General features: G+C 35.1%; 1 protein-coding gene across 1 annotated transcript; it reads right to left on the bottom strand.

Moving 5' to 3' along the window:
* Positions 1 to 11373: 11373 nt before the first annotated feature.
* On the bottom strand, positions 11374 to 14212 carry LOC108468156 (NAC domain-containing protein 62). The gene is made up of 5 exons (XM_017769028.2): positions 13561 to 14212; positions 12976 to 13278; positions 12529 to 12897; positions 12006 to 12323; positions 11374 to 11922 (listed from the first exon to the last, which is right to left on the bottom strand). The coding sequence occupies exons 1-5, from the start codon at positions 14005 to 14007 to the stop codon at positions 11671 to 11673; spliced, it is 1689 nt and encodes a 562-aa protein (XP_017624517.1). The 5' UTR covers positions 14008 to 14212; the 3' UTR covers positions 11374 to 11670.
* Between the last annotated feature and the right edge of the window lie 477 nt (positions 14213 to 14689).

The following is a 14689-nucleotide window of genomic DNA, read 5'->3' as shown; positions in this document are numbered from 1 at the left end:
AACTACATTTAGGCATGTCTATTTGCTTATAAACTTACCTCAGACGTCGTCAAACGGGACGAGGCTGCTAGTCGATAACTTTCATTTTTCCCCGGTCTAAATCCGATTTCTTTGGTTCTTGATCTAAACATATTCAAATTAAGCTCATTCAAACACATTTTCATTCAATTTAGTCCAAAAACACATAAATAGGCAAATTACCATTTTACCCCTAACATTTACAATTTTTACAATTTAGTCCCTATTGCACAAAACACAAAATACACAAAATTTCACAATGCCCATGTTAGGCTGAATGGTACCCATGCTCATAAAAGTCCATATATTTTATCAATTTCACATTTTAGTCCCTCAAATTATTATTTTTGCAATTTAGTCCTAATTACTCAAAATCATCAAAAACTCCAATACAAAATATGTTAATCTAAAACATATCTTTCATATTTCATCATCAAACAACAAAAACTACAAGCAATCAACAATGGTAAAACTCAAAATATTCATCAAAATAAAAAATCAAAGCTTGGGTTTTGAAGATTACTAAGAAACGATCTCAAAAACATAAAAATTATCAAAAACTGACAAGAAATCGAACCTTGATTGAGCTCCAAATAGGCCGAACCCTAGCTTTTATTCTTTCTTCTTTTCTTTTCTTAAGTTTCGGTCAAAAGAACAAATGAATATAATGAATTTCATAACTTTATTTTAACTATTATATGTTTATTAAATAAATTACTTAAATAACCTTAATGAAATAATAATAAACTATATAATCCATGTCTTTTACCATCCACTTATTATGGGAATGGGCAATTTACAACTTAAAGACTTCCTTTTAGTAAGCCAATAACATATCGGTCCTTTATACTTTTAGTTACCAAATTTTTATTTTACGTTATTAAGTCCTTTTATTTAATCGGACACTCAAACAACAAAATTAAATCATGAAAATTTCACAGATATAAATTCACACAAATTAAACACAGAAAATAATTTTAAAATATTTTTCTGACTCAGATTTATGGTTCCGAAACCACCGTTTCGATTAAGGTCTAAATCGGGCTATTACAAGGATCATCTTTGACTTTGAAAGAGAAAAATGCCATGTAGCTTATTGTTAAATGTTTGACGAGATATGTAAATCATGCTGGTATGTACTGAATTTTCGCTCATCAGGTTCGAGGAATTTTGTGTCTTTATGAATATCGGACATCTTGAGATTCTAGTCTCCACTAATCTGATTGAGATCTGGTTTCATACCATGATTTCTTGGGAAAGCTAGAAGAGCTTTGAAACTTAAAGGTGACCGAGAGTTGAATTGGTAAATAATCGAGTTGTATGGAATTATAGAAAGTAGAAAGCTGAGATGAACTGGCTAGTTTCACTATTCGAATTCAAAAAATATTCAAGTATGAATGTATATGTAACATGATGGTATGGATCGGACTTTTGAATATATACACTTTCTGATAGAGATTAAGTTTCAGTGAAAGTGTTGTAAAGCGAAAACCACTCATGATTCTTGTATGTGGAATTTAAGGAGATAGGTAGTAAAAGCTTAGCTTGAGTGAAAGTTCTTTGACATCGATCATAAGATTGAGGAAAATAAGTGAAAAACCAATACCACTTTTCTGGTAAGATTTTTGTGGACGAAAATCCCTACAGGTGGGAGAAATGTAACATCCCGATTTTGGGCCTAGTCAGAACAGTGGTTTCGGGATCCCAAATTTGATGAGAAAAATTTTATTTTTTTTTATTTTTATGGTCTACAATTTCACGGAATGATTTTGTGAAAATTTTGCTTGAAAATTTTGACGTTTGGTCAATTTAGTTAAAAGGACTAAATCATAAAAAGTGAAAAAGTTGAGTTCTACATGCTAGAGGTGTCCAGTTGTTATGAAATTTTAAATTGGAGGTCCTTATATGGTAATTAGACCATTGGTTAAGTTTGTGGACAAAAATGGACATGGTTAGGCATGTTTCCAAAGTTTTTCATTAAGGGTATTTTGGTTATTTAGTTATTAAAATGAATTAAAAACAAAATTAAAAGCCAATTTCCGTCCATCTTCAACCTCTTGGAAAAAACTTGCATGGAGAAACCATGTCTAGAGGTTTTTAAGATTCCAAGCTCGATTGTAAGTCGTTTTAGCCTCGTTTTTAATATTTTTACGTTTTTCCAATCCCCATAACAAGATCTATCTATTTCTACCATTAATTTGAGCTAGGGTTCATGTTTAAAAATTGACCCATGTTTGAAATTTTTGCATTTTTATGTCTAATGGTAGAAAATGAGTGTTGGGTGTTAAATAAACGACTTTTACTAAGCGATTTTCGACAAAAAGGTCCAAAAAAACCATTTTGTAAAGTTGTAAAAATGGTATAAAACGGTGTTTTGATGAGAATTGTAGTTTACTATAGTTATAAAAATGGTTCGGCTAGGCCTATAGAGCGAGAAAATTGAATAAAAATCATTTTACGAGCCTAGGGGCAAAAGTGTAATTTTGACAAAGTTTAGGGGCAAAAATTTAATTTTGTAAAAATATAATTTTTGGGTTAATTTGAACAATTTGAGTCCTAAATAGGCTATATGTGAAATGATAGATCAAGAAAATCGAGATTCAGGCTTAAATCGGGAAAATACAAGGTTATGGATTAAAATGGTAACTTTGCTGTTTCCATATTCGAGGTAAGTTCGAGTGATTTAATAAGTCTATTATTCATGTTATTATTTTTATACATGGAATATATCTTGCTATGATTGTATTGAATTTAATGTTAATGGAAATTTGATGGAATATGATATTTTAAATGAAATGAATAAGGTTGTATGAAAACTAGGTGATATGTTATTTTTATTGTATGGACTAATGCCCAAATAAACATGAAAATGTGTTGAATTGAATGTACATTGCATGATCATCTATGCATATTGATATACTTGATGAAAACAGAAAATTCTTGGTTGAATAAAAAGGAATATCCGATGGATAAATCATTGTTTACATGACATGAGATCCTACATGTGTTGCAGAAAAGGATTTAGCCCGGATGGGTAATCCATTGATCTCAATATAGAAAGGATCTAGCCCGGACGGGTGTTCCTTAAGTGATCAAGCCTCAGAAAGAATATGGGTGCATTAAGGATTTAGCTCGGACGGGTAATCTGATTAAGGACTGAATTTAGCCTGGACTGGTAATCCCGACAACACTCTGTAAGTTATGATATGAGGGATTTAGCCTGGATTGGTAATCCCATAGTAATGAGTGAGGTTCGCGGGAATGCGTACTTGAAATGATCACTTGTACGACTTGACGGTACATGGGATATCCATCGAAATTTCTAAGAAAATTCAACGGGATTAATACGAGAAATGTATTAAAAGTTCTTACTATATATATATAAGATTGTCATTTTTGGACGAGTAGTTGTGCTAAAAGATAGCACATGTACTACTCTAAACCCACGAACATGTGTTTGACATGTGAAATGAAATGGATTTGTGGTAAGAATACAAATGAATGAGTGATTCATGTGTGAATAATTTTTATGGCAATCTTATGATGATTATCATTTTATTTCTCTAAAACTGTTTGGATAGCAGCAATAGTCCAACTTTGAAAATCCACCAAAAATAGTGGAAATTAAGTTAGAGGCTGAGTAAAATATGAAATTAAATCTTATCGAGTCTAGTTTCAGATAAAAGAAATGTTGTAAGCAAAGGAATATCATATGATGATATATTCAAATTTTTGTGAAATAGGGTTAGAGTGATCTTGGACTCCCCTATCTTAACTTTGGAAATTCATTAAAAATTTTACAAAAACGATTATTGATTATAATTTATATGCTTAAAATCCTTAATGAGTCTATTTTCAATGAAAATATATAGAAGCATCATCCAAGTCCTGTACTATAAGATAATTAATTCATAGTGAAGAGAGGTCAGAACTTCCAGACAGCGAAATATAGGCAAATTTGAAGAATAAAATGTACTTATTGGCTAGACCAAAAATTCCAAAAAATTTATGGTAAGAAGATATATGATCAGGGAAAATTAGCTGATTTTAATTTGATGTTCTGTAGCTCTCTATATAAATAACTTAGTGGCTGTGACTCAAGTAAACAACTTGACTGGATTTTGAATAAATAGAGAGAAATTGAAATAGCATATTAATTCCTTGCTTATTATTTTCATGCGAGCTTACTTAGCGTAAAGCTTACCCCCTCCTTTCCATTTCTTTTAGTGTTGTCAGGTCAGCTTGGAGTTGGAGATATTCAGAGGCAGCATCACACTATCAAGCCATCACCTTTGAAGTGTTAACATGTACAAGTTAAGTGTACACAAGTGAGTGGCATGTATAGGGACTTAGTTTTTATGAGAGATGTTATTATGATTAGCCAAATGTATTGGTATACATTGATTTATTGTATATAGCCATGAGATGTGGCTTATAATGGTTATGGCTCGTAAGCCAATTTATCCATGCTATGTGTTAATACCTTGTGATGTGATTATGCTTATTACTATGAATGGGCAGTATATGGCATATGCACATGATGAATGCCCTAGTTCCATTCAAGGTGGTTATGGCCATACAATAAATGTGTGGCATGGTAATAAGTTGATAATGATTAAACATGAACATTGTTGATTAAGTAGAGATTAAGTGTTGGGTAAAATATTATGGGTAATTGGTAAAAATGGTCATCAGTATGATAGGACTATTGAGTGTGAATTGGTAAGCCCAACTTGGTGTAACATGAGTATATGTGATAAACACATGACAACATGCAAATGATTTAGTTGAATGGTACTAAAGGATGATTAACCATTAAATTGATGTTATAATTTGTGCCTATGACGTGTTTAAGTATGGGAGAGAATTAAAGACAACAAAAGGCTTGGAAAATAGCCTAAGTGTTGGCCACACAGGCAGAGATACTGCCATGTGTCTAAGCCTTGTGGAGGACACGGCCTAGCACACGGGCTTGTGGCTTGGCTGTGTGGTTCATTTTGCAATATGACATCATAGTCAGGGAGTTACACGGCCTGAGGACACGGGCGTGTCCCTGTGTCCATATGGGCGTGTGACTCTGCTTTATGGAAAAAAAATTTATAAATTTTCCTGAACTTTCCAAAGTTTTTGGTTTAGTTCCAAATTGCCTTTATTTTTTGTTTAGAGCCTCGGTAGCTCGTGTAAGGGACATTATGCATGTGATTGAATGTTTCTATCTTAAATGAAATTTTATGGTCCAGTTTTATGAAATGGTGTACGTTTAAGTCTGGTAATACCTCGAACCCTGTCTCGGCATCGGATACGGGTAAGGGGTGTTACAGCATGAATCGCATCCATTATGAACTCGGACCACTCAACAAGCTCGGATGCTCGCATCCATAATGAACTCGAACCTCTTAACGAGCTCGGATGCCACATATCTCAAGAACCTGGACCACTCAATGAGCTCGGACGTCTTAGTTCCTAGTGACATGTCACTTGTATCCTAAACTATTCCTAAGGTTCAAACAGGGTTTTTCTCATTGCACATAGCATCTCCATCGTACTTGCTCGTAACATCATGGATAACGACCATAATAACATTCATACTTTCATAACAATCAGCAAGCATATAGTTCATCATTACAATAAAACATTTATTACAGTACATATTAAAACATTAAAACATGCTACAACACCACATTATTTGCATATGTACTTACCTCGGTACAAAATGATGATAATCGAGCTTAATTGTTGTATACTTTATTCTTTCCTCGATCAAGTCCCGGTTCACATTTTTCTTGATAATTAAGCTTGAAAATGTCGAACAGACCCTAGCTATGGTGTCTTGCAATTTTCGGCAATGAAGGAAGAAGATAGACACCAATTTTGACCTATTTTTCCCTTTTTATTCTTTTAATTACCAAATGACCAAAATGCCCTTAGGATTTCTCTTTCACATTTTTCCTATTCATGTCCATTTTTGTCCAGAATTATAGAAATTGGTCAAATTGCTAATTAGGACCCTCTAATTCAATATCTAATGCAATTTCATGCTTAAAGCTTCTAGAATGCAAGTTTTGCACTTTATTCAATTTGGTCCCTAAAATGCAATTAGACATTTTATGCATAGAATTTTTTCATGAAACTTTTACACAAGCATGCATTCATAACATAAATCTCATAAGAATCATAAAATGATTATTTCTATCTTCGAATTTGTGGTCTCGAAACCACTGTTCTGACTAGGCCCTAATTCGGGATGTTACATCTAGATATCTTTAAATCTTAGCCATTGATGTATTTCAATCTGTACCGTTGATATTAGGAAGGCTCAGCTATAAATAGAGGCCTCTCCCCCTCATTGTACTTCATTCAGTTATTAATAGAATTCTAAGAGTATTCACTCAAACTTTTCTCTCAAGTGTTCTTGCTTTTTTGTGGCTTTTGTTCATCTTTCAAGTTTGTTCTTACTTTGTTCTTCTGCTGTTCTTCGTGGGTGCCTTAGAGGAGTTTTGTTGAATCTTCAGTTGTTGCGAGTTAGGCTGACTTAGGCATTTTTTAGCGAAGAAACTGCCTAAGGCCGCACGGATTGCTTGTGAAAACTCTAAGTCCGTGACACTAGGCCATGATTGCAGTGGGAGAAAACAACCAGTGATTGACATCTTATCTAGTTTTGTCGCCCAACACAACTCCCAGTACAATGTAGCCAACACATCTAATCCCCAACTCATCCGTCCTCTTTCTTTGAAGTCGACTAGGTGCAGTACCCACCTTATGTGTACCAAATTTTGATATTTATCGAGCATTTCAAATGCCCCCGGTTAACCTCAAGATAAATGCTCGAGCGTATTGTTATTTGACATGTGACAGCCCAAAATAGACCCTAGCCGGAATGTGGTTTCGGGACCACAAAACCGAGGCATAACAATAATTTAAAATTTATTTCGATGCCTATAATATGTGTGTATTCATGTATGACATTTTTTGATGATTGATTTAGTGTTATAAAGGTGAATTCCACTAGAAAGGACTTAGTAGTGAACTTTGAAAATACGATAGGGAAAGGGGTGATGACTAATTAAAGCATGCATGCAAAATAATGGACTTGCATGTCAAATTCCCCCTTTTTACAAGTGATGGCCGGCCATGACAAAGAGATATGGGTTAAACATGTCATGAAACATGTTTTGTTGGGCATTAGGGAGAAATAGTAAACAAATAGGCATGGGTAAGAAAAGAATGAAAAAAAAAAAAAATGTGTGTGAGAGAGTAGCATACCCCATTGCCGTGCAACCAAGAAGAAAGAAAAACAAAAAAAAATTTTGTTCATGCTTGCTCTCTCCCTTTTTGGCCAAAAATACTAAGAGGAAGAAGGGATTTTTGCTTCATTTCCCTTGTTTAGAAGAGATCTAGAAGGTGACTTGGCTAAATTTGCATCAAGAGTAAGGTATGTATGAGGTTGTGTTGGGAGTTTCATGCATGTTTTGGTTGCTAATTTGATGTGCATGTTAGCCATGGCTCAAATCTTTGTTATGCCATGGAAATGGCATTTGGCCAAAGTTGTTATGGTGATAAAGCCATTGCATGCTAAGTGTGAAGCTTGATGATGATGCATGCAATGATGGATTGTCTACTCATGAGTAAGATTTTGAGCTTTTTTTTTTTGTTTTACCATGATTGAAGTTGAAAAGGAGCATGATTGTCATATTCGGCCATGATGCATTCTTGAGCATGATTCATGCTTCTTGCATGTTAGTTAAAATTTGTGTTTTGGATGGCTATGGACATCTTGAAATTGCCATGCTCATATATGCATATATATGATTGCACATTATGTTTTGGTTATGAACTAAGTGATGAATATATTGGTTTAAAGAAGAAGATGTGGAAGAATGCTTGTGAAATTGCAAGCACAATTCGCCTAGCACACATATAAGTGCTTGATGCTATATTATAAGTTTTAAATACAATGTGCAAAGCATTAATTAGTAAATTGCATGCTGTTTTTGTGAGGTATTAAGTGCAAAATTGACCTCAACATGTACATGAATATTCAGCCTTGGGTAGCCTATTGAAGGCCTTAGCATTTCCTTGATGCTCGAATAAATTGTATTGAATTGCTTGATGTAGTATAAAATGTGCATGACCATTGTGTATTCAAGCTAAAGGGTGGCCATATGACCATTTAAACTCCTTGTCATATTCGCCATAAGCTAGCACAATGAGGTTTTAATAAATTGAATTTGTTTGAATTAGCTCAAGAGCTAAGAGGGCCACAATTGGACAAGGGGAAGGAAAAGGTGATCGAATAGCCGAAAAAGCCGTTCGACAACATCCAAGGTAAGTCCTCAAGAAGTGACCCTACTTGAATTGTGTGAAAGAAAGTATGGATGTGTATTGATTATTGATTATGTATGCATGAGTATTTGAATTCTACCCGGCTAAGTCCCAAGGCGAATATGCTTGTGACTATAATTGCGTTTGAGCCTTAGTAACGAAAATGAATTATGTATGTCCAATGATAATTGATGTATGTGTTCATGGGAAATTGAATGATATCCGGCTAAATCAAGACAATTATGCTGAAATTATATCCGGTTAAGACCGAAGGCAATTGTGCTAGTGGCTACATCCGGCTAAGACCAAGGCATTCGTGCGAGACATTCTATCCGGCTAAGACCAAGGCATTTGTGCACGTGATTATATCCGGTTATATTCAAGAATCTTGGGCTGGAGGTGAGTGTTGGTTGCTGTAATGAATTCAATTAGTACACTCGAAAAGCCCAAAGGATAAGGTACGTTATATGTGCATTGAAAGTCGACATGTTTGAGCAACATTCGCTCAATCGACTAATGAATTTCAGTTATTGAATTGATTGATATTTTGTGAAATTATATAATGATGAAGTGTGAAGTAGGAATGTGTATTAATGAAATGATGCATTTGGCTATGTGAATGTATTGCTGTAATTAGAGTTGATTATATTCCTTGAGACTTACTAAGCATAAAAAAAAATGCTTACCCGTTGCTTTGGCTCTCGTTTTCTAGATTTCGTCAAGCAATCGGATTTGGGATCGTTGAAGTCAAGTCATCCACACTATCAAGCCTCCATATTGGTATAAATTTTTGGTTGAACTTGAGATGGCATGTATAGGACTACCCTTGTTTGTTAAATATGTTGTGATGTAAGTATGTACGGCCATGCGAAAATGGCTCTAAAAGGGAAACATGAACTTAGAATAATTGTGGTTTGTATGTATATATTTGGTGTCATGATGTGGCTATGGCTTGAAATGGGAATGTTGGTCATATGATCAGCCATTGGCATGGTTAAAATGATCATATATGAACCTATGTATGGCAAGACTAGTTGGTTCATGGAGACTACCAAATAGGTAAGACCTACCTTAAAAACAGATGCTGCCAGCTGCAGTGACGTGAATGTGAAAAATCACCAAAATTCGTAGGAATGGAATTAAATAGTGAATAAGCTATGTAAATGAACCTTGATGAGTCTATTTTCATATGGAAGAAACGAAATGGTCATAGGAGTTACATGTTAAGAGATATTAAAGCTATTGTGAGACAGGGCCAGAATGGTTTCTGGGTTCCCTGTCGCAACTTTAAAAATTCACTATAAATTATCCAAAAAGAATTAGGAGACATACCTTATATGTACAGATTCCATTTTGAGTCTAGTTTCATTAGAAACAAACGGCACCAGCATTAAATCCCTGTACAGAGAGATATTCAAGTTATACCACGCGAAGGTCAGAGCAGTCGATCCCTGTAACATGGGTGACTTTAACTAATAAACTGTACCAATTGGCCCAACCAAAAATTCTAGAAATAAATCCATGGATGGATATATGAGTCTAAATTCAGGGAAAATTTACGAAACCAGTTTCCGAGTTTTGAAACTCGAGATATGATTTTTAAGGCGACAGTGACGCAGTTTTCCAGCCTGACTGAAAATGTCAAATGGATGGGCAAAACAAGTGAACTTGGCTTGTTAACCCCTCGTGTCCGACACCGGCGATGGTCTCGGGTTCGGGGTGTTACATGACAACATTGGGTGCGTCCTTAAAAAGATCTTTGAAATTGGTTTTCAACCACTTCATATCTATCCTGCCATTGTAAAACTTATTTGACATCTTCCCCAAAAATGCCTCGCAAATGTCCTCGTTATCGGAAGCGACTGCTGACCTCGTGATGATTGGCCCATCTACCAGTAAACCGAGTTATAAAGCTATATCCTCGAGTGTGATTGTACACTCGCAGCATGAAAGATGAAAAGTGTGTGTCTCAGGCCTCCATCTTTCCAATGCTCTGATGAGTGTAGGATCAAGTTTGCAACCCTTGAGCATAGGATGCATGCAAGAATCTCGTGTCTTGCAAGTAACCACGAATTTTGGTATCTGGACTCTTTGACAGGTTATGTATGAACCCCCTTCAAAACACGATCATCCGTCTATTTATATCGACAAAAAAAGTTTAATTTAAAATATTTTCAAAAATAGAATACTTTAAATTTAACTTAATTGAAAATAATGAAATTTAAATTTTCGTCCTACCATTATCGCTTGAGCGACAGAAATGTACTTGTCGTCGAAATGAATCGAAGAGATAGTCAGCGACAAAAATGTGTTAGTCGTCGAAATGAATCGAAAAGGTAGTCATTCGTGAAATTTTAATTGAAACGAATAATATAAAAAATAATTAAATAAAACTATAATATTTTTAAACAAGCTTATTGGAAAATTTAGAATAAAACTTGAGAAAATTAAGAGTTTAAAAAGAATTGAGAAAGTTGGATTTGAATGAAAAGAATGAAAAATAGCTTGGTATTTAAATGAACAAAAAATTATAATTGGACCCTTCAAAAATTTTACTGTTGCCAATGTTTAAAAAAAATGACCCTTAGCGGAAAGCACACCTAATTGGATGTACTTTCACATGTTCTCTCTAAAACGATCTATTTCCCTAAATTAAAAAAAAAAAAAAAAAGACCTAAAAGGCCAAATAAAAAAAAACAGCATATATGCCATATTTAGCCTTCGTCTAATGTAACAATGAATCATGAAGAAAATGTTGCAATGTTCAAGAAATGAAAATAAATAAAGAAAAAATTGCAATGTTCAAGAATTGAGGTCGAGTTTTTTCTTTTTCTTTTTTTTTTTTTCCTTTGTACAAATCCCTGATTTTAAATTCCAAATCCCATATATTCCACTGAAGTATACCTTGTATCAATTTAAAGACTAACCAATTAAAGGTCTGTAATTTAAGAGCTGTAGTCGAGGAATTCGAGTTCCTACCTGCTTTGATGATATTGCAAATTCGACAGTGAAGTATTCAGAAAGCATATTAAATTCCGGTCCTACATCTAACAGCTCGTATTGACACTCACAGACCAAAACCGAAGGCCTCGTACACAAAGAAATGGTATTACTCATAGTATCCTCAATGGCAGAGCTTCCCAGAAGCAATATGCAAAAAAGACAGGAAAAAGCACTTACATACTGCATAAACTGAAGCTCTGTAGATTACACTGAACAGATATACTCGTACACATAATTGTAATACTAAATCATCACCGTAGTCCTAATTAATAGAAGGACTCTAAATGAAACATGTCAGCTATACACAATGGAAAACAGAGCATCGAATTACAAGATATTCATTTTGCTAACCAAAACAAGAAGCAAGAGTAACATCAAAGCTACTTGAAACATAACAGCAAACTGCTTATGCCAGCGGCTAGTGGAAAACTGCTTTGAGCAACCAGCTGAAACAATGGCCTTTGACTTCAAAAAACCCTTTATGCTTGATTCAGAAAGGGATATTTCATGGGGTATGTCCATGGTGCCACAGGCAGCATCAGTACCAGATACTATATTCTGTTCCATGACTTTTACGTCCTGCAAAGACAGCTTCTAATAAGATCCAATACATATCTGGATTTAGCAGTGGTTTTATACTATATCAGTTATAAATTTCTCACCTTGGTAACAACTGGTTTTGAACCATGTTTTTTTCCTTCACTATAATAAGTGCCAACTTGAAGTTTACACTGCAGACGTATTCTTCTTGGGGCATAACCCTGTGTCACGGAGTTCTCAGTGTTTGGTTGACTTTGAGCAGCATGAGACCTAATCCTGATTCCGGTGATAGCATTATCAAGATTACAAGTTGTAGTCACATGATTGCTTGGTTCTTCTTTACTATTTAACACAATGTCCTTGTTTATTGGAATCGTGCAATCTTGGGCAGTGGCTTTAATCTCTAGAGGAGTTCCTTTGTCAGCAATTTCTCTCCCAAGCTGTTCCAAAGGAAAATTCTCGTTTTAGGGAGGAAGAAAGGATAATTTGCAATGAAAAGAAATATATATCCAATGCTAGAAGATGCAAATATGAAACTATGCATATATGCAATCATAATTCATAGACCAGTCTGAACCATACACTTGAATGAATCTTCACACTGTACAATGTTAAGCAAGTACTAAAATAAACAAGATGTCATACCTGGCTTCCAATCATCAATACTTGGGCCACTTCAGCATCTTGTTCACTGCGTATTCTACCATCCTCAACAACGGCCATGGTTTTAGGGGTCTCACTTTCATTAGCTGAATACTGCTGACTGCTAGAATCAACACTGTAGTAGTCATCTGAATTGTTAAGGATAGAATTTAAGAAATCAGAAATAGAGGCATCATTTTTATTTGTCTCATGCTCAACCTCCACCGCACTTAAACTGCTCCCAACTTGATGGAACGTCCAAGGAGCCTGCTCTGCTTCAACATGTGAGCGCAATGGAGAAAAGAATTTGCGGTCCGGTGGCTCCACCATGGGATCATAAAAATGATTCAAAGCTTCTCCAACTTGATCGACCTAAAACCGAACAACATTAATGCTATAGCAATTATTAAAAAACAAAATCTAAAATCCAAATTCAGTTTCCTTTTTCACCTTGTCAGTCACAATTTCTGCCACTTGACCGGTTACACTGTAAGCTTTAGAGTCAACGATATTGCACTCTAACATAGGTGGAACAGCGTTAGAAACCACATCATTTGGCGGGCCCCAAGAAAAAGTTCCATTGTTATGGGGAAACTTTGGTTGGGCTACCCCTTCCAGCGCAGGTGAGTCTTGAGGCCCTTCTAACTCAGACTGCATGTCTTCAGTAGGAGAAGATACATCAACTTCATCACCATTGGTATCTTCAATGCTCTCGTCTTGTTTCTTGAAGAGACGACAAATTACAAACGGATTCTGCACAAAAATAACGAATATGTGAAAAAACTATCACCCGAACTTCAACACATTATCAACAATTGACCCAACAACACTAGAAATCGTGTACAAAACAGAACTATGAACCCAATTGAAAACAGAAATCAATGTAAACGGAGTCGCATAACAATTCTTGCACCAAAATTAAACCACATCAAGGAAATTCGTGATGTCAACTAATTTACACTACTCATATTCAAAACCAACCTTTATCTTCCATGATCATAGGGAAAAGGGTAAGTAAAGGGTAAAAGGAGGAACCTGTCCAGGCTTGGTGCCGTCAAGCTCAATGAGTGTAGTACGGTACTCGTGCATAACCCAATTAGTTCGCTTCCCCCTAGGAGCCCTGCCGGTATAAAACACCAGACTTTTCTTCATGCCGATCAAGCTGGACCCAGACTTAATCTTACGATCCTTACCCGTAGCCTTCCAGTAACCAGCTTTAGTAGCCCTATTAAGCCTATTGCCGTTTGGATACTTCCTGTCGAGTGGGCAAAAGAAAAACCACTCGGGATCACGAGTCTCTATAGCAGACATATGAGGTAAATCCCAGGGCTCACATTTACAAACATCGATTTCACGAATGACTTCAACCTCATCGTTTCTTTTTCCGTTTATCTTAGCCCGTAAGTAAAAATCGATCAATTCCTCGTCCGTTGGTCGGAACCGAAATCCGGTAGGCAGTGAATTCAGTGATAGAACAGCCATGACAAATGTTGATAAAATAAATTTATAAGAGTTTCGTTGAGTGATTTTCAGAAAAAAAATTTTAAAAAAAAAGAAAAGAAAAGAAAAGGAGATTCAAGGAGGGATAGTATTTTGGAAGATTAAAGGAGAAGAAGATGGCCCATGCTTTCAGTTGATACAAAGGAAAATAGTTTAGAAAGTCGTCAACTCTTTTATTTATATTTATTTATCTTTAATTTTAACGTTATGCATTGACTTTATTCGAGCTTCCATCCGCGTATGGTTTATGCTTTTACTAATATGCCCAAATACAGAAGATTGTTTTAATATTGCATGTAGGTATTTTTGTTATAAAACGAAGGGCGTATTATTAGAAGGCCAGTGAAAATTTGAGTGAGCCAGCTAATGAAATTCTGACATGTGGCGTCATGTTGAAAAGCGTGAGGTTTAGAGAACTTATAAAGTGCCAGCATAACAAACTGGTCCGAGCGTTTCCTACTTTGGGGGTTTTTTACAATTATTTACCAGGTGGTTTGTAGGTTTTTTTTTTTACCTAAATAATATAAAAAAATAAAATTAATAACTGAAATGATGTCCATAAGATTATTTACTAAAATTGTAAGGATTTATTGGTGCCCCTATTAAATTGGTGGTATTAGATTAAAATATAATTATCTAAAGTATTCAGGGATTTAATGTGAAA

Source organism: Gossypium arboreum, chromosome 8 (assembly GCF_025698485.1).
Source record: "Gossypium arboreum isolate Shixiya-1 chromosome 8, ASM2569848v2, whole genome shotgun sequence".
Taxonomy (NCBI): domain Eukaryota; kingdom Viridiplantae; phylum Streptophyta; class Magnoliopsida; order Malvales; family Malvaceae; genus Gossypium; species Gossypium arboreum.
This window is presented reverse-complemented; position numbering and strand designations above follow the sequence as displayed.